Source organism: Brachyistius frenatus, unplaced genomic scaffold (genome assembly GCF_029030835.1).
Source record: "Brachyistius frenatus isolate BFR_SWC_R1_liver_20210118 unplaced genomic scaffold, ASM2903083v1 Contig_30, whole genome shotgun sequence".
NCBI classification, from domain to species: Eukaryota; Metazoa; Chordata; class Actinopteri; family Embiotocidae; genus Brachyistius; species Brachyistius frenatus.
Window position 1 is genome coordinate 2834901 of NW_027210629.1, and position 22754 is coordinate 2857654.

General features: G+C 41.2%; 2 protein-coding genes across 3 annotated transcripts; both read right to left on the reverse strand.

The window, feature by feature from the left end:
• Positions 1-82: 82 nt before the first annotated feature.
• Positions 83-1576, reverse strand: foxd5 (forkhead box D5). Its single transcript, XM_069699356.1, has one exon. It carries the CDS (start codon positions 1338-1340, stop codon positions 297-299), a length of 1044 nt encoding a protein of 347 aa, XP_069555457.1. The 5' UTR covers positions 1341-1576; the 3' UTR covers positions 83-296.
• Positions 1577-2525: 949 nt separating this feature from the next.
• On the reverse strand, positions 2526-20283 carry cbwd (COBW domain containing). 2 transcript variants are annotated; one of them, XM_069699539.1, is made up of 16 exons: positions 20119-20283; positions 19171-19303; positions 18925-19011; positions 18371-18467; positions 17676-17767; positions 15180-15239; positions 14229-14266; positions 12332-12378; positions 11630-11716; positions 11193-11237; positions 10580-10636; positions 8341-8392; positions 4028-4096; positions 3859-3924; positions 3599-3725; positions 2526-3123 (listed from the first exon to the last, which is right to left on the reverse strand). In XM_069699539.1, exons 2-16 carry the CDS (start codon positions 19283-19285, stop codon positions 3050-3052), a joined length of 1113 nt encoding a protein of 370 aa, XP_069555640.1. In that variant the 5' UTR covers positions 19286-19303; positions 20119-20283; the 3' UTR covers positions 2526-3049. The 2 variants fall into 2 exon arrangements, with proteins under 2 accessions (XP_069555640.1, XP_069555641.1); XM_069699540.1 differs by having other exon boundaries at positions 19171-19339.
• Positions 20284-22754: the final 2471 nt, after the last annotated feature.

Sequence of the window (22754 nt, forward strand, 5' to 3'; positions counted from 1 at the left end):
TAACTGTCATTGATATAGACCCATTCTTCTTTTGTAAGTTCAAAACGACCGACATCATCACACAAACAGCAAATGTATTATCAGACATTTATTTTGACACATTATAATAAAAACATTTATCAATGCGGTTTTTCACTGAAGCGACTTAACAAATATATTACCACTGATCTTATTTACATTGCTTTCAGCGCACATAAATATCATGCAATTAAAATATTTCTTTAAGAAATGAACTACACCTACGTATCTTCACATTGCATCAAACAGACAGACACTGTAAGGTATCAGATAAGGCTTCAGCAGCGAGGGTAAGAGAGTCTGAGGCGCTCATTTATTAAAGGCATGGGAGGAGGGCAGAACGGAGTCCTTGAGGGCTGCAGGAGCGTCGGGACCAAACAGGCAGCAGGGCCCGACATGTAAAGGTGGCCGTATCTAAGAGCGCTGTGATGGCTTTGCTGTGGACTCATAGGTGAGGGTCTGCTCATGATGCTATCGATGCTGAATGAGCACTTTGCCTGAGGGCCAGGCTTTGGCTCAGCGGCTTTTGTTGCGCACTGCTGTGCTCTGAAGTCTTTAGGCCCACTGCACTTCCCGTGGCTGTTCAGAGTTTGTGGTAAAAGGTGGTAGGAAGAAGGAGGCATCATGATGCAATCCTGCAGGGGCATGTACCGAATAGGCGCAGCGGGTGTGTGGCTTACCTGGCCCCGTACACCATAGGGTTGCCCGTACGGCCGGTAGCAGTTCAAGCTGGAATAAAACACGAGTCCGTCTTTGCCGAACTCGGGCTGGTTCCTCTTGAACCGCTTCCTTCGGCGAAGGAAGCTGCCGTTGTCGAACATGTCCTCGGAGGCAGGATCCAGAGACCAGTAGTTACCTTTGCCCGGATTTCCAGGCTCCCTTGGGATCTTGATGAAGCAGTCATTGAGGGAGAGGTTGTGCCTGATCGAGTTCTGCCAAGCAGGGAACTTGTCTCTGTAGTAGGGAAACTTGTTGCTGATGAAGTCACAGATGCCACTCAGCGTCAGCTTCTTCAGTGGGCTCTGCAGGATGGCCATGGTGATGAGGGCGATGTAGGAGTATGGGGGCTTTACCGAGCTGTTCTGGGCTTTCCTGGACGACGGTGCGTCTGCGCAGAAACTGCTCTCGCTTTCTCCCGAGGACTCTGGCTCCGAAGAGTCAAACTCAGCACCAGATTCTCCTGAGGAACCGGGATCGGTGGTGCACTCATTTTGATATAACCGCGCGTGGACAGGATCATCCTCACCCACTATGTCGATCTCATCGCCCTCTTGAAGCAATCCAGCGTGTTGTGACGCTTCAAATTCACTGGAGAGAGTCATGACCACGCGCAGAATGTTCAAAAACGCGTAAAAACTCGACTGTGCCAAAGAGGCCTGAATGGTTTGCTGTGCGTAAAAAAAACCTTTCGTGCGTAAAAGCGCATCTATCGTCTGGTTCTTCCTAAACCATGTGTTCGAGCTGTTTGCTGTAGTAGTGAGAGCCGAGGCATTTTATCCTTGAAGGCTGCTGCCCTGCAGGCCAGTCCCATTAACCCTCCGGACCTATCAGAGTTGCCCCTCACCGCGGGGCGCCACAGCAAGCAAACAGATAGGGAGGGGGGGATGCGCGCAAGGCCCATTCATGCCTAGAAAGCACATGGATGGTTGTTAGTTGAATTTTTTTTTAAATAAAATATAAATATTTCTATGCGATTTATTTGATTTTAAAATGGTTGAAATGAGGCCAATCACAAAATTATATCAAATAAAATGCGCCAAAAAATTTACCCATTCCTACCTAAAGTGTTTTCATCATGATTATTATTTTTGCATCCCTGAATTAAACACATTAACGGCGACTAATTTAAGGAGGTTCGCCTCTCTGGCGGTCCCTGAGATACTAAAACAAACACATTTTTGATATTATAAATTGTACAGCAGCAGTCAGTGGTTGGATGTTCACGGGAATTTTAACACCACGCCTAACACGTGATAAGAAACCAAGTGTTTCCAAACCTTGAAAGCCGCCGCGGGTTCGTTTAGTTTGCCACCTCTGGATGCCCGCAGGTGGCGTGACCATGAAAATGGCCGTCGTAGGGCTTCCCGCAGCCAGCGGAGAAAAGAGGAAAAACTCCCCTGAACGAGGTCATCAGCATCAGAATCGAGTAGGAAACGGCTCAGCTGCACAGTGCGCTCTTTGCTATCGGCTCAGCTTGGCTTTACGACCGGGATGAATAAGTAGAGCCATCCTCAAAGCAAACCGGTCCAATAGCGGATATGTGCTAAACCTTGCCGCTAAAACATCTCCATTGCAAATGACCACGTTGGGAAAACTCCACCTATTTCTTCACCTGACAGGGCCTACTGTGTGTGCCTGCACTTTGTGTGTGAGAGAAAGAGGTGGTTCTCACATGACTACCAATGAAAGCTTAAATAACACCAAAAAACGGTAGAGTGACTGCAATTTGTCAACAATTAGAACTGTTACATTGTTTAAGTATAACAGAAAATCTATACAGTACCATGTTCAAAGAAAAAACTTTTTTTATTCTGAATAATTAAAAAATACAGGGCTTTAAAAAGGTCAGAAACATGAGCAGGGCTACTTCATTTATTAAAGTACAATCATGTACCACACTTGATACAGTAGGAGCATCACTAAAACTGCAGATTTTATAAAGCCATCTTTGCATTTTTAAAAATGAAATGTTTTGATAAAAACTTTTGGACCTTTGCTACATGTTTGTGTGTGCAGTCATTCATAATTTTATTACAGGTTATTTATTAAGGTCATGTTTGGTGATTTTCCATCGTCAGGAGCACATCAAACACTCTTGAAGCTTTTAAAGCAGGTTGTGATCATTATCACAATTTGAAACTATTGCACGGACTACTGCAGTTACCTTCAGCCATCCTCTGACGTACCTCATCCTCATGGAGAGAAGGAATGAATGTCTGAAAGACAACCTCAGAGTTATGGATGGCCAGTGCCACAACATTTGCTCCAGGATCAACCGTTTTTGATGTGAAGAGGAGAGCGGAGCTATTAGCTAATTCTTCTCTGTGCCCAGCACCACTGTAGAAGTGAACCGTTCCTGCAGAACGTCCTTGTCCAGGTTTCTGCCTGCAAACAGAGTAAAGACAAAAGTGAGCATCAACACAGCATGGCTTTATGCTCACACACGCAGATATAGATATGCTGCAAATTTAACATGATTGCTTTTCCAGTTCAACTAAACTCAACTGAACATGGTTTCTGTTTTCCGTAGCAAAGTATATGGGGCATTTACAGGAAATTGAGATTATGGACCCATAAAATAATGCATTATCTAAAAAAACTATGCTGCAGGATTACAGCCAAGAAGTTTGTCAAGAATTTAGAATCAGAAAACAACTTTAAAGTTGTCAATAATATTAATGACCAACCTGTACAAAGTAAATATTAGCACAGAGACTGCTTAACAAAAATGTAATAGAGGGACGTAAATAGAAGCCATTTTGATTAGTGTCATGCATCTCATCGCATTGGCTGCCTTCACAGTGGTATACAAAAACTGCGTAAACACAAATAAAATATGTGTACATGTGTGTGTCCTCACCTATAAAGACCAGCCGGTTGATGTGCGGGTTCTCCTCCCAAAGCTGTGGAGTCTCATTCAGCTCGTACAACTCGTGCACCCCCTGCAGCATAACTTGGTGTGCTTTACCTGTAAATGATACTATGCCCTAAAAACACACATGTCACGAGTGACACGTTAACCTCCACAGAAAGAAGCATTTGGAACTGATTAATACAGATAATAAAGCTGGTGTTATTGATTGCTGCTGCCACAGGGGTGTCTATTGTGCTCTGCTGTACCTTTAACCGGATGACAGTCATGGGTTGCCCTTCTTTGTTACAGAACATCTTTTCCCATAGGAGATCCTGAGACAATGGAAAATGGGTGTTTACTTTTCAAAAGGACTTTATTGTATTAGAGCTAATTAGCAATGGCAGCAGGGATGTGAATGACGCAGAGTGTCTTTACTTGAATGAAGGCATTCAAGGCGTCCTCAGACAGATCTCCAGTCACTTCAAATGTCACAGTTAAAATACTCTGAGGAAGAAACACAAAATATCATGACAAAAGAAATTTGACATTTTCTGGTAAGGTGATGTCAGTCTCCAAAATTTTTCACATGTTGGCATACCATAAAATAACATGTTGAAAGCAAGATTTAAAGAATACAAAATACAATACAAAGATCTTTGAATGCAGTGGAGAGATTAGTTCGTCGGCAGAGACATGTCGCAAAAAGTTCAATATTTTCTGATGAAATGTGGTTTAGTGGACGTATAAAGTACATAAAAAGTACCTCAAATTACATTCAAGTACGATTAAGTGTATTTACATTCACCAATGCTTTAATTTTTTGAGATTCATATTTTTATTCCCTGAGGAAAACTGGTGACATTTACTTAAAACACATTTTCACATCACATATTTTCAGTTTACTGAAACTAGCAGTCATAATGAATGCTAAATAAATTTAAAAAAAAAAAAAAGAAGTGTTTTTTACACTCCCAGCTGATGACTTTATCAATGAACGTGTCAAAAACCACAACTGGCACCTGCAACCAAGCAACACCATCCCCTTTTTATCTGCCCCCCTCCCCCCACACACACAGACACAGACACACAGACACACACAGTCCCTCCTCTCAATACTTCCTTACTGCATGAAAAAGGGCACTTTACAGATATTTGGGGGTTTTGTGTTGAAGTGTTAAGTCTACACACTTCCTTGTCATTTCGTATAACAACGGAAAAACAGCATTCTAATTTACATGAAAAGAGCAACATGAGAGCGGAGCGGTTTCAGTGTGTGGAGGGTCTGAAGGACAGTTGAGCTTAATGCGGGGAACTGATGTTCTTCAGTGGGCTCTGCAGGATGGCCATGGTGATGAGGGCGATGTAGGAGCATGGGGGCTTTACCGAGCTGTTCTGGGCTTTCCTGGACGACGGTGCGTCTGCGCAGAAACTGCTCTCGCTTTCTCCCGAGGACTCTGGCTCCGAAGAGTCAAACTCAGCACCAGATTCTCCTGAGGAACCGGGATCGGTGGTGCACTCATTTTGATATAACCGCGCGTGGACAGGATCATCCTCACCCACTATGTCGATCTCATCGCCCTCTTGAAGCAATCCAGCGTGTTGTGACGCTTCAGATTCACTGGAGAGAGTCATGATCACGCGCAGAATGTTCAAAAACGCGTAAAAACTCGACTGTGCCAAAGAGGCCTGAATGGTTTGCTGTGCGTAAAAACCCCTTTCGTGCGTAAAAGCGCATCTATCGTCTGGTTCTTCCTAAACCACGTGTTCTTAACCCTCACCGGTCTGGTTTCAAGGCAGGCCACTCAACAGAGACGGCCCTCCTTGCAGTCTCTGAGCAGCTCCACAATGCTAGAGCAGCCTCTCTCTCCTCTGTCCTGATCCTTCTGGACTTTTCTGCTGCATTTGACACAGTGAACCACCAGATCCTTATTTCTTCCCTTCAGGACCTCGGTGTCTCAGGCTCTGCTCTCTCCTTGTTCTCATCCTCCCTCAACGACCGCACCTACCGGGTAACTTGGAGAGGATCTGTGTCTGAACCTTGTCCTCTCACTACTGGTGTCCCTCAAGGCTCCGTCCTGGGTCCCCTCCTCTCCTCTCTGTACACCAACTCTCTCGGCTCTGTCATTCACTCGCATGGCTTTTCCTACCACAGCTATGCTGATGACACCCAACTAATCCTCTCTTTTCCCCGATCTGAAACACAGGTAGCCGCACGAATCTCTGCCTGTCTGACTGACATCTCTCAGTGGATGTCCACACACCACCTGAAAATCAACCTCGACAAGACCGAACTGCTCTTCCTTCCAGGGAAAGATTCTCCCACCCTCGACCTGACTACTACCTTGGACAACTCTGTGTTATCCCCGACCCTGACTGCTAAGAACCTCGGCGTGACACTCGACAGTCAACTCTCTTACTGCCAACATCACTGCAACGACGCGTTCCTGTAGATACATGCTGCACAACATCAGGAGAATACGTCCTCTTCTCAATCAGAAGGCGGCACAGGTTCTGGTCCAGGCTCTGGTCATCTCACGCCTAGACTACTGTAACTCCCTCCTGGCAGGTCTACCTGTTAGCGCCATCCGACCTCTGCAGCTCATCCAGAATGCCGCAGCTCGACTGGTCTTTAACCTCCTAAATTCACTCCCACTACTCCGCTCCTCCGCTCCCTTCACTGGTTACCAGTAGCCGCCCGCATCTGTTTCAAAACATTGGTACTTGCGTACCGCACTGCGAACAGATCGGGTCCAGTCTACATCCAGGACATGGTCCAACCCTACATCCTAGCCCGCTCACTCCGCTCTGCTTCAATCAATCGGCTTGTTGCTCCCTCGCTGTGAGCTAAACACTCTACAAAATCACGACTGTTTGCTGTCCTGGCTCCTAAATGGTGGAATGAGCTCCCCACGACATCAGGACAGCGGAAACTCTGTACATCTTCCACCGCAAACTAAAAACACACCTCTTCAGACTTTACCTTGAATAGTAGAACTTTAGTAGCACTTAAAATGGCACTTACTGATAGCACTTTGTAGTTGGCTTTCTTGAAGAAATTGTATTTTCTTGATTCTTGTCATTCTGGGTTTTGTACCCTCATGTTGAAATGCACTTATTGTAAGTCGGTTTGGATAAAAGCGTCAGCTAAATGAAATGTAATGTAATGTGTTCAAGCTGTTTGCTGTAGTAGTGAGAACTGAGGCATTTTATCCTTGAAGGCTGCTGCCCTGCAGGCCAGTCCCATTAACCCTCCGGACCTATCAGAGTTGCCCCTCTGATAGGTAAGGTGATGTCAGTCTCCAACATTTTTCATATGTTGGCATATCATAAAATAACATGTTGAAAGCAAGATTTAAAGAATACACAATACAATACAAAGATCTTTGAATGCAGTGGAGAAATTAGTTCGTCATCAGAGAAATGTCGCAAAAAGTTCAATATTTTCTGATGAAATGTGGTTTAGTGGACGTATAAAGTACATAAAAAGTACCTCAAATTACATTCAAGTACGATTAAGTGTATTTACATTCACCAATGCTTTAATTTTTTGAGATTCATATTTTCATTCCCTGAGGAAAACTGGTGACATTTACTTAAAACACATTTTCACGTCACATATTTTCAGTTTACTGAAACTAGCAGTCATAATGAATGCTGAAAAAAAAAAAAAAAAAAAGAAGTGTTTTTTACACTCCCAGCTGATGACTTTGTCAATGAATGTGTCAAAAACCACAACTGGCACCTGCAACCAAGCAACTCTTTATCTGCCCCCCCCCACACCCCACCCCCACACACACAGTCCCTCCTCTCAATACTTCCTTACTGCATGAAAAAGGGCACTTTACAGATATTTGGGGGTTTTGTGTTGAAGTGTTAAGTCTACACACTTCCTTGTCATTTCGTATAACAACGGAAAAACAGCATTCTAATTTACATGAAAAGAGCAACATGAGGGTGGAGCGGTTTCAGTGTGTGAGTGTGGGGAGGGTCTGAAGGACAGTTGAGCTTAATGCGGGAAAAGGAACCCGAGAGAAAACAGACAACAATGCCGTTATTTACCCACACAAATAACCCTCATCTCTCCTCATCCTGTGATAAAAGTTTATGGGGATAAAGCATGACTGAAAACAATATGAGGCCTGATTGCTGCCAGGAGTCCTTTGGTCTAATACCTGATGAAAACATCCACAGAAATAGTTTGGAAACTAATCATGGAAGAAACCGTTTAACAGACTGATATCTCCATTTAAAATAAGTTGACTTCATGGATCCCTGGATATTGAAGATTGAGGATACACTTTATATCTCCCATAAAACAGCATACGAAACTCATTTTCAAAATGCCGTACTCAACTGAGAACAACCCTAAAGCCACAACATGCAGCCAAGACTCGCATCGGTCTAGCCAACAAGCAGTCAACGTAAGTCAAGAGGGGTTCAATGTCTGGGAATATGACCCAGTCTGGGTCTATTTGTGATGTAACTAGAAAACATCAAAAGCCTCAAGTTGATCTCAACACAAAAAGCAAAGTATGGGAGGGAGTTTTCACTTCAGTGTTACAGCCTGGGGGAATGCGAGGCAGTTTTAGCCTGAGGAGAATGCATCCTCCTTTATTCTGTAGGAAATGATGTGTGGAAATAAATTAGCAAACAAAACAAGAAAAAAAACAACCGTAGGAGGTGCACAAAGAGTAAGTGCAGGGAATAAATACAATTGAAACAGCTCAGAGCACAAACATCAATACTACCTTGTCGAGATGTGGGGTTGTAGTTTTCACGAGCTGGAGCTTCTCTGTAAGACTTTAAGATGAAAAGAATATTAAAAACTATTTTCTTAAGTTTCACTCAACAAATGAGACTCAATTTCACTTAAGAAAAATTTAAAGATGATCATGGTGCGGATTTATTTAAAAAATATTTAACTTCAAAGTCAGAATTTGAGACAGTTTGTGTGTGTCCAAAAGTATCTGTCGGCTGCAGTACAACAATACTTTTTCAAGATAGACTCAATACGTATTGTTATGTTGAGTCTTCTTTTTATTATTTCTGGAGTTGCATTTACAGTTTGTATCAGTAAAAAAAAGTTGGCACAATAATGACAGTGTGAGCTCTCTCTTCAGGCCACAGATGTTAACAATCTTTTGGTATTAGTGTAAATAACTTACTGCTTCTGATTTAGAATAGTTATTCATATGGTTTTGTCTTGGAAAAAAGTGCCCTTTTATCCGATGCAACATCAGATAAAACAAGAAGAGTCACAAGATCAACAACAGTTTAGAAAAGTAGAAAAAGCATTGCTGCCACACAACAGCGTGGGAATGGTGAGTTACTGGGTGATGTTAGTTCTGCAAAATACTGTTTTGATTTAATTGGTCACAACTAATAGACATAAGCAACCACAGATGAAAGTTTACAAGTAGACACAGTTTTGTTTTTAGGGCTCACGCATCAAATAAGTTGTGAATCCCTGTTTTAAACATGAAACTACTGTACTGTTCAACTGTTCACTATTTATGTTGTTTATCTGTAATTTATGGTCACTGCCGTCTTTTGTTTTATTATTAGGGAAGCTTTCCTGGTTAAATAAAGGTTTAAAAAAACAAGCTGAGCTTCTTATTACTTCCAGCCATGTCCTTTGTCTTTTTTGCAAAAGAAGAGTGGACTTATACAGGGTTTTTTTTCTTTGTGTTTAATCTCACACTATTTTACACTGTATGCTGTATCAGTGCTTAATGACACAACTCTAAATGGACTTGCAAAGACTTTAGAAATGGCAATTAAATCCTACAGAACTCCCACCACCACCCCCAAACAAACTATAGCCCTTGTTCCCCCTCTTCTCCCTGACCTCACAAGGAGGCTAAATGTTGTGTCCAGCTGCTTGAGCCCCGCGTGCTGTTAGTACCACACAGGCAGAGCGGCGGGGGGCCGCTTCAAACAGCCAGCATGGGATTGGAGGGGAGGAGGGGCCGCGACTCTCAAAGGCACAGGGAAAGGAGTTATCTGTTGGGACAAGGGGAACTCCTCGGGAGCCAGTGGACACACACAGCTCTAATCCTCTGCAGCTGGACCAGAGACACTGACTCGGGGCATGTAAGAGAGCTTTAACATGGCGGCCGGTTCATTCACATGAAGGGATGAACACCGACTCTATTCATGAGAATCACATTCTACAGGAGACACAATATGATGACCGTCCTGTGGTGTAACAGAGGGATGCTCAATGAAAGAGTCTGTTAATTAGAGAGAAACATGGACAGCAACAGTATCAAAGACTTCTGGTGAAACAGTTCACACTAACTAGAAACAAAAGCTTCAACAGAATCAGATAAGGTTTTAATCTTCCACCGAAAGTTTTTGAAGACACTGACACTTTTATTCGTGTACACACCTGTACGACACATACGGCATGTCAAGCAACAAGTTATGATAAGTATGAGAAATTGCATTGAATAAATTCCAAACAAATGCAGAAGCACATTCATTTTTCTGCTGTAATGTAACTTTTAAGCAGTGATTATTTCTGCTCATAAAAAATGTAAGGTGTCCATATAAAAACTGTTGAAATCATCACTCAATATTAAAAATGTAATTATAATATCATGAGATGTGTCATTGTAAAATGACTTAATCTCCTGAACAGAAATATTGGTATAAGCTTTAAAAGAATGTCCACTTTGGGTTTTATTTTGAAAATCAGTTTCTTGACATAAAGTTACAATAATGATGTTGCATGTACTTCTGTTACTGAAGGCCATAAATGTGAAATGTCCTCAACAAAACAATGATATCAAACTTTAAAGGAGGGGCAGTGTACTGCATCTGTCAGCTGTGTTTCATATGTACATATTTACACAAATAATTACACTAATAGTAGTCATTGATTTTCACATCAGTTTCTTGTAACTAAATAATTTTTATAACACAACCAAAGAATGAATGAAATTTGAATACATAAAACTTCAATGAGAAAAAAACCCAACTCACTTTGCTCCGTCCTTACTGTCGAAAGAATGCAGATCCAGCACCTCAGAGAGATCCACCCTGCGAGAGAAGATCAACATTTAAATTCCAACCACATCAAAGTGAAAAGTAAATCAGGCCAGAAATGTCTGCTTTTGCCACAAACTAACATGGCAGGTAACCCGTTGAAGTGACTCAAACAAAAAGTTTGGGTAATGTTTTTTCAATTAACCCCTAGATGCACGGTGTCTTTGATCTGCGCACCAGGTTCTGAACTCTGTCGGAGGGCAAAGCAACACACCCAGACCTTTCATACACACCGCTTGTGTTAGCCAGATGCTACCTGGGTTCTATAACACACAACATGCTAACACTGAGGGTGCATGCACATAAGATCTGGGGGTCAGAGAGCACAGACTTGTGGGTAACTGGAGACCATTGAAGGTCTAGTGTTTACTCAGTGTGTTTGTATAAGCACGTGTGTCTCTGGAGCAATGTCATGCTTGAACCGCTTCATCTTTGATACAAAGATCTGAGCAGTAGTTACAGTAAACACGGCAGGATGGCCACAGAGAAGCTACTTAACCGTATCTCACAAAATGATCACTTTTATGTGTTGATAAAAAAAACTACTTACTTTGATCTCTGAGTTTCTAAAATCTTGACAAGACCATTTATAGACCTGAAGGGAGAGAAAACACAAATCAGCCTCAGATTTACTTAGGCTTCAGCCAAACAAATAATTCTGGCTGTGTTTACACCTTGCCTCCACATTGTTCTTTCATTTTCTAACTCGTAAAACGGAATCTTTTGAAAATACTGCTGACCCCGATTTGGTTAAAAACTCAGGGGTTTTGGACTGTTATCAATAAAAGAGTTATAATAATCACCAAATATGAAAAAGCAAAGCTTATAGTAAAGGTAGGGTTGGCTGCTGTGAAAAAAAAACTTTGGGTGTTGCAACTTGGGTGATATAACGGTAGGGAAACCCCTGGTATTAATGAAGATGCAGCCTTACACATGCCCTCTACTGATGCCTCAGATGATATGCAGTATAAAACATGGGATGTTGACCTGACAGTGTCTCTGACTTGGTTTAATTCGTCCTCATTCACCAGGTCTGTCTTGTTGATAATGGTCAGGTCAGCAACAGCAATCTGTCTGAAAAGACAACATAGTGTTTACATGACGTGAACTTGCTCTTCAACAATCTGCACCAACAACAGAGAAAAATTCAGGATGACGTAGCCTTGTCAAATTGTTATTTCTGTTTATTAAATCCAATTAAGTCAACCCAAACTCTAATTTCCAACTGTATGTATTTATGTTTAGAAGTCTTAATGGGTGGCAGAGGGAAATGCGTGCCGAACTCAAACGCAGCTGAGGACTGCTTAGTTTAGAGGTGAAAACACAAACAAAGACCAAGAATGCAAAGGGTCATGCCGCAACTGGTCTTTTTTCATCATTTGTTCAACAACAACACAACACAGCTGCTGGAGGAGACAAACTGAGAGACGAGACGAGTGGCAACAGTCCACAGCAAGCTACGAAACCTGGTGTAGTTAAAGAAATAGTTCAGCATTTTGGGAAATATGTTCACTGGCTTTCTGTACGTACGTATAGTAAATATAAAGTTACTACCATCGGCTTATCACAGAGACTGGCTCTGTCCAAAGTTAACAATACACAAGCAGCATCTCAAAAGATCACGAATCAATCACAAATAATAATTTTTATATAATCCATCACAAAAAAATAATAACAAAAAATAAATACCTGGCTGCTTCATTGACGAGTCCATCTGCTTTTTCCTCTATCAGTTGCTACGAAAAATGGACATAACTTACACTTGCAACCACAATATGACAACGATGAGCATGGTTTTGAAATAAATATCAGGAAATAACCAACCCAAAATGTGAAAAGTGATAAAAGAAAGGCCTGTATTTTCATCTCAGTGAACTAAGTGACTTTCTTAACACATGAAACCACAGGAGATCACTTTTCATTTTCTGTTTGAGTCTTGTGCTTCCTCTGGGGACGCTGCATTTTCCCAAAACAGTTTAATATGTAAGAGCATACAGTGCAGGAGGTGTTAATCAGGGTCCTGACCCCTGAGTGTCAATCTGACATGAATCTGTCACTGTCTGAATCCCCACAGCTTTATCTCTGAAGGTTTCAATGACAAAAATGTATTAAATAAAAGTTAATGGAATGGCCGATTGGTGCTTTTATCCAACAACCTATGCACCAAGAGGAAAAGGCCTTTCAGAGGGTGTGCGGACAAGGGCAGATAAGATGTGGATATAGTTTTAGACAGATATTTGATGGGACAGATGAGAGAGGGGAGGCAGGTGAGTGGATGTGACAGTCCCATTATAACGGTCACATCTTTGATATCAATTACCCCATTCACTATGAGTTACATCCTCTCCTTCAGTCTGTCATGAATCCCTTCATCTTGCCTCTCTGCGCTCTGAGGACAGAGCAGCACCTATAGGCCAAGGAATGTGTCACCTCACCGAGCATGACACCTTCAAATTAGAGCCCATTATTTCGGTGTCACTTCGCCTGTTCTTTTTAAATACCACAGATAGAGCAGGACGTGTCTGAGGCCCGTTTTACACAGAGGTCCAGCAATAATGCCGTAAAGAAGACCTTTCATTACGCCGTTTTTTCTGTTTTACACAAACATATTCAGCCCCAGTGTGGGATTTGTAGATAGCATGCCAGCGGTCTGGAATCAGAAACGTGATGTGACAGTGTCAATGTCTATTCCCATGCCATGCCGGCTCATGAAGCCCGTGTATAAGGGAGATTCAGCTCTGACTACCTTCTTTGCCAGCTTTATAGCGGAACAACAATGTATTGTTGGCAACGATATGATTAATTGTGAGTTCAGGAAAATTGGAATCGGGAGAAGTTTCCATTTGGGAATGTCCCACTTTCTAGCTGAGAGCCTTATTACGAAGAAAACAAACAGGCAACATGATCGCCCCAGAAAAATGTCTCTATTTCTGTTATCAGAATACAGAAAAGTGAGAAACAACCTCGTCATCATCTATTAGAACCAACACAAGGACTAACTGTAGCTCAGGAGGTCAATATTATATGTGCACTACATTTCTACACATCTTGATGTACTCTTAACACTAGTACCAAACCAGGCAGGTAGGCTACCCAAGTCTGGCTATTGCACCTTATTTTCAGAGTAGGTATAATTTTTCCTTTTACCAGAAACGCTGCCATGTCAAGTGTTATCAAACCAACTCCTCTGAGCTTTCAAAAACTTCCCACTTTCCTGGCGAGATATTCCTCATTCAACAGGCGTTCAGATGTATTCTCCCACTACCCAATTGCTTATTAACGCACCACTAGGCTGCAACTGCTACTTCAATACTATATAATGTTCTGATAATAGTTTTGATTAATTATCATTCAGACTGTATTTGGAGTCAATCATGATTTCCTGCAGTCCAAGGTGACAACTTTTAACCAGCCCAAAACCCAAAAGTGTTTAATTCAAGTTGTTCTTTGAAGAGCCGGAATCACTAAATGTAGAGCATTTGAAATTGTTAAATAGTTTCCTATCGATCATCTCATCCATTTTGACTCAATGTTTTAGCATGAAATATATACATATACAAATATATACATATTTTTCATCACATACCTGTAGTCCGTACTTGGCATCAATGACAGTGACGATGCCTAGAAACAAACACACCAGATATTGAGGATAAGTGGATCAAAGGCAGCACCACAACTTGTGTCAAATTCTGTCTGTCTGACATATTTAAAAGAAAACTTTTGGTCTTCTAGGCTGTCACAACAGAGCGGACAGCTGAGTATTTATTGTGAGGAGCAAGACGCCATTCATTCAAAACACACACATACCACTACAGCAGATAAATAAATAAGCAAATATGACACCCCTACTGACAAGACAGACACCATTTGGGCAACTCAGATGAAATGTTGTTCCATATTGTAGTGTGATGGGAGCTTTTACAGGCTCAAAGTAAGCCCGTTGAGAGTATCTTAGTTCCAGAAAGAAATGGTTTATTTCCACAGGTTAAATGACAGTAAAATGGACCAGAGGGGCCTGCATTAATGTGGACCTTTAATAATATTGGCCCGACGACATGTACTAATGCTAATTAATGGAAAACTTGAGCTATGCTGGAACTTTCTGTTAATTGGTCCTACAGTACAGGAGTTAAAGGACCAGGAAATAGGATTTAGTGGCATCTACTGGTGAGGCAGCATATTGCGACCAACTGAATATCCTCCCTGGCCAGGTGTGTAGGAGATACAGTGGCCTTCGGCTAATGTGAAAACATGAAAGGCCCTCTCTAGTGCCAGTGTTTGGTTTGTCCATTCTGGGATACTGTAGAAGAAATATGGCAGTGCAACATGGCGCACTCTATGTACATAAGAAGGGCTCACTGTCAGGTAATAAAAGCCCAACAGGTCTTAGTTTCCGGTTGAAAACATTGATTATGAATATTACATTCCATTTCTGCCAGTGGATCCTCCTGAATACCACACACTGCTCCTTTAAAGCCTTCAGCTCAAACAAACATGAAGGACAAAAAGTCACACATCATTACCAATCTCTTACCGTCCAAATAGATGTCGCTGCCAAGCTCTGCATCAACCCAGAACATGGAGGCCACAGCTCCTGCCAGAATAGATATGTCAGATAGAAATGACTGATGATGCAAAGTACATACAACTCAAAAATGTGTCAGAAGGATAAAAGTTGTTTCAGACAGTAACAGGCCATGTTGGTCTTTTTTCAATGCAACACTCTGGGCAGATATCAGAAACTTTTAATTTACAATCAATTATAACATAAAAATGTATGACAACTATTCTCATCTAATAAACATGCAATAATGAAATGTTTTCTTAGAAGTTTCTTAAATTAATGCAGGATTAAAAGATTATGGAAACTGGTTCTTATTTATTTCTATAAATGTATATCTTTAGTGACATCCACATGTAAAGTCTGTGTGTTTTTAAATTCAGTAAAGTACTATTTTCAGCAACCTTGCATGCATTTCTCTGGTCTGGCTGAGCTCAGATAAAACCAATATCACAAGCCTTCAATAGTTTATGTCCTCCTGGTACATTTGGGTTGTTTCCTGCAGATACGGTTATTATAAGACCCTCTGTTACCATCCGAGCCACAGCTTGTTCACATAATGCACTTTTGTCAAACTGCCAAGTGAGAATAAGAAAGCATTGTAAATATTTGATGGAAGCGTAATGAAAACACTGTTTTTGAGTGGCATGTTTCACATAACTCATCCAACCTCTTCCTGAATGGAAGGACAGAATCCCCCGGGGACTCTTTATGATTGACAGCAGTGCCAGAGCCAATGACAGACCTGTCCTCTTCGATAACAAGCCAATGACATGCCAGTGGAGTGAAGACAGCCCCAGTCTGAGCACGCTCTGTTGCTTCTGTCTGTGAAGCCAAGTGGTGTGTGTCTGCCCATGCCGCTACCTCCTGACACCTGTCACTTAGCGACACACCCCAATTGTCATACACTCGCCCTGTGATTCAAATTTCCTGATTCAAACCCGAGAGATTAACGGACAGTTCGATTTTTTTTTTTTTATGCATGTTATTTTTTTTTGGCTACCATTGGATGGGTCTGTCACTGCAACACGCGTCTGGTGTTCAATTAGTTACGAAATGTTGAACTTCTGATATGGGTTTCACAAAGTAATCAGAGGGGGCTTTAATCATTATTCATGCACATAAACAGAAAAAAGGCTCTGTGCTATTACTGAATCTATAAGTCATAAAGGCGTCATCCCTGAATGTTGGACCAGGACTGCTACCCAGTACTGTATATGGTAAAAATCATATTACTTAGGCTATATGAGGTCCTGAGTGGAAATGTTATACGTATTGAGGGCTAGGTATCGTTCTATACTGATAGCAGTACAGAGACATTGATTTTGATACCGGTTTCTGATTGATACTTATTTCAATACAAATTTTTACAAAAACTATTTCAAAGAAAATTGATACAATACAATTTACAGATGTTCCCTAAACGTCTCACACTCAGGCTATCGATGGACGCCAGCTAAGAGCCTGTGCATCAGGAAGCTTCTAGTCTCCACTCATTTACTGCAGCTCACGCAACTCGGGTATATGACCAAAAATTTGTATGAAAATAGTGAAATAAGGTGTTGGAATGTAAGATTTACCGAACCTGACACCAAGTGATGTTATCTCAGTGGGTGTGGTTATCACAACGTGGCTCTCTGACGCTGATGAAATTTACAACTTAACTTGGGTAGGAAAATTTGGTACCAAGTTTCAAAGCATTTTTCAATACTCGAAAGCTTGTTGACAAGTTTGTATCCCCTTAAAATTTGGCCTCTTAAAGCAAAAATGTTGACATGGATACATGAAGACCCGTGTTTGCAATTACTTTAATTCTGTCTGCCAAGCTGTCAATGGATGTGCAGAAGTTGGTCAGTCTTGACATGGTCCTTCTGGGAAGCTCTATTGATCACTTATTAAATCTGGTCTGACCCTGTTCTGTTACTCATCAGTATTGCTACCTTAAAAAAGTTACCTAATCATTGCCCTGTACATAAACTGTGTAAAATCACTTAAAACACTGCATTCCAGATTTCTGTTGCTGAGAAATGAAAACTATAAAACAACCAACCCCCAAAAACAGCAATTGTTAAGGGGATAATGTGAATTTAGTTATTCTTATTTCAAATGGATACTGCCAGCTGACTATGAAATGTGTGTACACTAGTGATGTACGTGTGTGTGTGTGTGGAGGGGGGGGGGAGGGACTGGAGTAGCCAAGTCACTTCATTGCCTCCAGCCCACACACACACACACACACACACACACACACACACACACACACACACACACACACACACACACACACACACACACACACACACACACACACACACACCAGGAGAAACAGCTGCTGGCTGAGATTTCACAGGAGAAAAATAACTGCCTATTTGCTTCCCAGGCCAGAGCTTGAAAAACCAGTGGTCTATAATCAAATACATATTTATATGAGAACTGATCCCTTTCTGACTTTGCAAAAGCTTACATTACCTGGATCAGCGAGTCCCGTGGTTTCTAACAGGATGTAGTCAAACTTTCCTTTCTTCTCCATCAGGTTTTCAATAGCTTTAAGACCATTGTCCCTAAAAAAAAAGAAAAAAAAAAGAAGGAATAACCATGATGATTAAAAATAGCATAGGCTTAACTCTTCAACACAAATTCAACAAGGCACCAACTTACATGTTGTCTATAGTAACAGTACAAACTGTAATATGCTGTAAATACAGGATTTAATAACAGACAGGGTTAGCTTTATGAGGTCGTCAGCTGGAGCTTTTCCAACCGTCTTAGAGGAGCTCCTACACATGCTGAGCACTTGTTGGCAGTTTGTCCTTCACACTGCCATCAAACCCAACCCAAACCATCTCAACTGGGTTCTGGTTGGGTGATTGTGGAGGCCAGGCCATCTGATGCTGCCCTCCATCACCCTGCTTCTTTGGAAATTATCCTTCACAAAGCCTGGACAAGTGTTTTGGTTTATTGCCCTCCTGAAAACGACGTTTGCTGCAGAACGTTGTGGTAACCAGGCTCCTCATCTCCTCCTCAGTGCGTCATGGTGGGAGCCACACATGCCGATACAAACCATTCATCTTCCCAACCTCTCACAGTAAGAGCCAAAAATCTTTTTTTTAAATTTTATTCATTAATACTGTAATTTTAAATGAGCTATAGTTATTTTTACATACTTCACAGAGCAGCAGAGGCAGCCATTCCTCAGTTCCAGCCACTCCTCATACAGCTCTCCTGCCTGGCTCACTGCAAGGGACTTCTCAAGGGCGCTGCCTGTAGGGAGAGGAAGATGATCCAAGAACCATCAGAGAGAGGTTAGCTGATCCAGACTCAGCCATTTCTGTTAAAGATGCCAAATTACTGTATATTTGGCAATATCTATACAGATTTCAAAAAGCCAAATGTGAGGTTTTTAGACCACTTTAACAAAGTCAAACAAAAAAGTAAATTGTCTAAACCAGCCTCTGCATAATTAAACATAAATGATACTGTAAATCAAACATATTTTCTGTACCAGAGTTTGTGGATTTAAAAACTCTGGATACATGTTTTTTTCTATTCTAGTCAAAGTTTGTTACCATGCTGCTCTCTTGTGGAGAGCTGAGGAAATAACACAACAATAGTCAGCCTTGTACTAAGTTTATAGCACAAGGCATCTTTGTTTGGCATGAACCAAATCTGCTTAAACAGCTAATACTAGTGCTTTCTGTTAAGGACATGACCACTTTACCTTCTCCAAATTCATTGAGAATGACAGCAATCCGCTTCTTGTGTTGTTCCGTTAAGATGTAGTTCAGGAGTGTCGTTTTTCCAGCACCTATAGAAACAAACACATTAAAAACAATACGGGATAATATTGTTCATATCTTAATTTACTCATAATGTAAAGGAAGTGGAGTGAACTACACCCTGCTGACAAGTGTCTGAGACTATAATCTCCTTTGTAAGCTCATTAAATCTGTAACACAGAACTCACCAAGGTAGCCGGTGATGATGGTGACCGGTATCTGCCCTGCAGGACGACCAGGCTGGGTGTCGATGGGCACCAGCTCTGGGCAATCATCTTCTTCCTCCAGCATCATGCCATCCATGCCAGAAATGATGTTTGTCTACCAGCACACAAAGCGGATCTGATCTGATCTGATCTGAGGAACATGTGTTTTACTGTTGTCTTTAGTCTGCTTTTAATATGTCAAACATTCAAAACACAAGCAAACAAGAAACACAAAGGACTCTGTACATACTGTATGTACATGTATGCACTCCAGGCATGTAGACATATAAAAAGGAGACACATTTAATGCATCGACATACGAGTATGACTGAATAAAAAGCAGAAGTATATGACTTGAAGTTCATGATGTGCCTGAAGGAAAGCATAAACAAAGCCATTAGAGCTACAACAGTTTGTCAACTAATTGATTCGGTGATCGACAGAAATTAACCACCGAATATTTTGATCGTTAATTGATTGTTTGATCAAATAAAATGAATGGATTAAAACAAAATACTTTACTTTGGTTGTGAACTTTTGGGTGAGACAAATGAATACTTTATAGGCTGCCTCTTGGGCTTTGGGAAACACTAGTAGACTAGCAGTAGGCTAAGTAGACAGTTAATCGATTAATCGAGAACATGATCGACAGATCAATCAATAGTGAAACTAATAGTTAGATCCAGCTCTCCATAGTTTACTCTCACATGCAGATGGATTTAATATTTGAAAATGATTTGTCAGTGCTACAGATGTTCGTAATGTTCAGCAAATAAATAGACTGAGGAACTCTGCAGAGAAGATCTTTCCAAGTCCAAACAACACGGACAACATAAAAGGATGATAACTTTCTCGCCACAGTATCAGCAGTTAGTACGAGATATCCACTGACTCTGTAATCACCAACATGGACTCTCCCTCTCCTCTTACCTGCTCAGTCGTCACAACAGCAGATGAAGCTCCGATTTCCTTAAGTTACGAAAAATGTGAATAAATCACCCGACTGATTATCTAAAAATGGACAGATCGTCAAAGTCTAATCAATTAAAATGCTACCCTCCACCCTGCTGTTCTTTTGCGTTTGGACTGCGTGCCACACCATGGACAGTCCGTGGACATCCTGAGGCGGAGACAATGGTTCCGCTTTTATTTTAAACATTGGTTGAGACAGAAAGTACAACTCTTAAATAACAATCACATTCATATTAAAATTAACCAACGAAGCAGTGATGAGCAAATACAACTTTTCTGTGACAAATAAAAACATTAAAAAAAAAAAAGTGTTCTCAGAACGGACTGAATGTGTGAAGGTGTGATGACAGACGTCAACCACAAGATGGCGACAGAAAACTGTTTATGTCAGCAGTAAGCAATTCACACGCCCGCCTCAATTTACACAATTTAGCAGATGTTAATACAGGAAACAAGCGATCAGAAATGACATCTTACAGTCGATATAGAAGTGGTATAGTGGATAGTGTGTAATAATACAAATAAACTTTTAGGATTTTGTATATTAGAGTTAAAAAGTATGAAGACACTCAACTGTAAACTCGATGTTGAATACCACAGACCTTCCCTCCTGTGCTTTCAGAAATGTTGTAGTTCATAACAAAAATATTTACAATGAATTTACAGCACTCTCTTACTATGATAATGCATTTAATTAATAATCGTAACTATATAGAAATATTGCAGGACTGGTAGACTGTTTTGTGGTTGGCATGATATTAATGTCTATACTCGGTTTCTGTCATCAATTGATAGGAATTTGATAGGATATGCTACAATAGGGGTTGTGGGGTCAGCTGTAATATCTTCCCCAATTTTCTGTGGAAAGCTCATATTCATATGCGAGTACAAATCCTCTTCATATGCAAGATATAGCATATCGTATATGCTATGTCATGCATATATAGTGAAACTTGTTTACAAACTACAAGGCAAACCTTGGGTTTCCCCAGGAAAAGCTAAGAGAAGTGGCTGAGATTTTGTCTTCATAAATAAAATGGAGGAATGGATGGATGTGACAGTTGAAAGGCAACTGCTTCGTCTCAAAACCATTTAGCCATCAAACACTGCACCTGTGACACTTGAAAGCCATTTCCACATTAGAACCAAATGGTATTTTTATGTTGGATACAGTAAATGTGTCAGCAAGCCTGTCCTAGCAAGTGAAACACATCTATAAAACAGGTCCTTGGCTGTTTCGAATATCAGTCCTGTAAATCAATCTTTGTGTTTTGTTGTGTAAATGCTATGGTTATTTCTCCTCCAGCCTGCTTTTAACTTCACTCTGGCAGTAAATTCCACTTGCAAGAACCAGTCTGACGCTCACACTCTCCATGAATGACAATTCATGCCCTCGAGTTGTAAACCATGCTAAAAAAATCTCTTGTTGACATCACAAAGGTAATTTATTCACACTTCCTCCAATTCCACAGAGGATATTACACGACTTGTTTGTGTGGCGAGTAGATGGCTAATGTTACTTCCCGATAAATTAGCCAGCTTTTATACAATGAGGGAGATGCCCCAGAAAATATGTCAAAAATATTGTATTTCTGTTTATGTAGATTTAGACACAAGCAAAACTTGATTAGGTTCAGGGAAAGATCAGTGTTTGGGTCAACATTGAGGTCCTACATGTTAAGGTTATGAAAAGGCCATGGTAAAAGTAAAATTTAGTGTGGACTATGTGGCGCTATAACTAATTCACCTCACCTGCTTTTTAAGGGAACTTTAGAAGTGGTTCTTTACAGGACAGAGCCAGGCTAGCTGTGTCCCAGAGCTCTATTCTCATGCATGGAATAGAATAGGCCTGCATGCAGGCTTGTAAATTGGATGCATTGAATATATCTATATTCACGGGTTGTTGTCAAAACACAACCTGCTCTCAGACTGCTTTAAGCAGCCTGACCGGGTTTATCAGCTTACCCTACCTGGCCCTGAGGTAACTACTGCCCATTCATTAGACTATTTCTGATGGAAATAAAAGGAGTTAGGAAATAAGGCATTAGGAAATAAAAGGCAGCTGAAATAAATAAAAGTAGGTCTTTGAAAAAACAACAACAACAACAACAATGTAGGCCTTATTTAATTTGTTGAACTCTATTGACAAATTCATAGAGCCTATTTATATTTACATTCAGCTGTACATTTGTTTATTGCCACAATTATTTATGTCGCTGGCACATTTATTAAATTTGGACTAGAATGGCATTCCATACACACGACGCCTCACTAATAAAAAAAAAAAGAAGTATTTTCTCAAAACTAACAGCCTGTTCCTTTAAATTACACAAATCAAACTGTGTCTCAAGAAGTTCACGTTTTTAACACACACACACACACACACACACACACACACACACACACACACACACACACACACACACACACACACAATGAAGACCGCTGCTTGTTAGAGCTCGCTTCGGCAGCGAGAGAGCGCGCGCGTCTCATCCACGCTGCCCCATCCTCCCCTCCCAACACGCCTGTGTCCCTCCCTCCCTCCCCCCCTCTCTCTCGCTCTCTCTCCCTCTCTCTCGCACTCTCTCGACGGG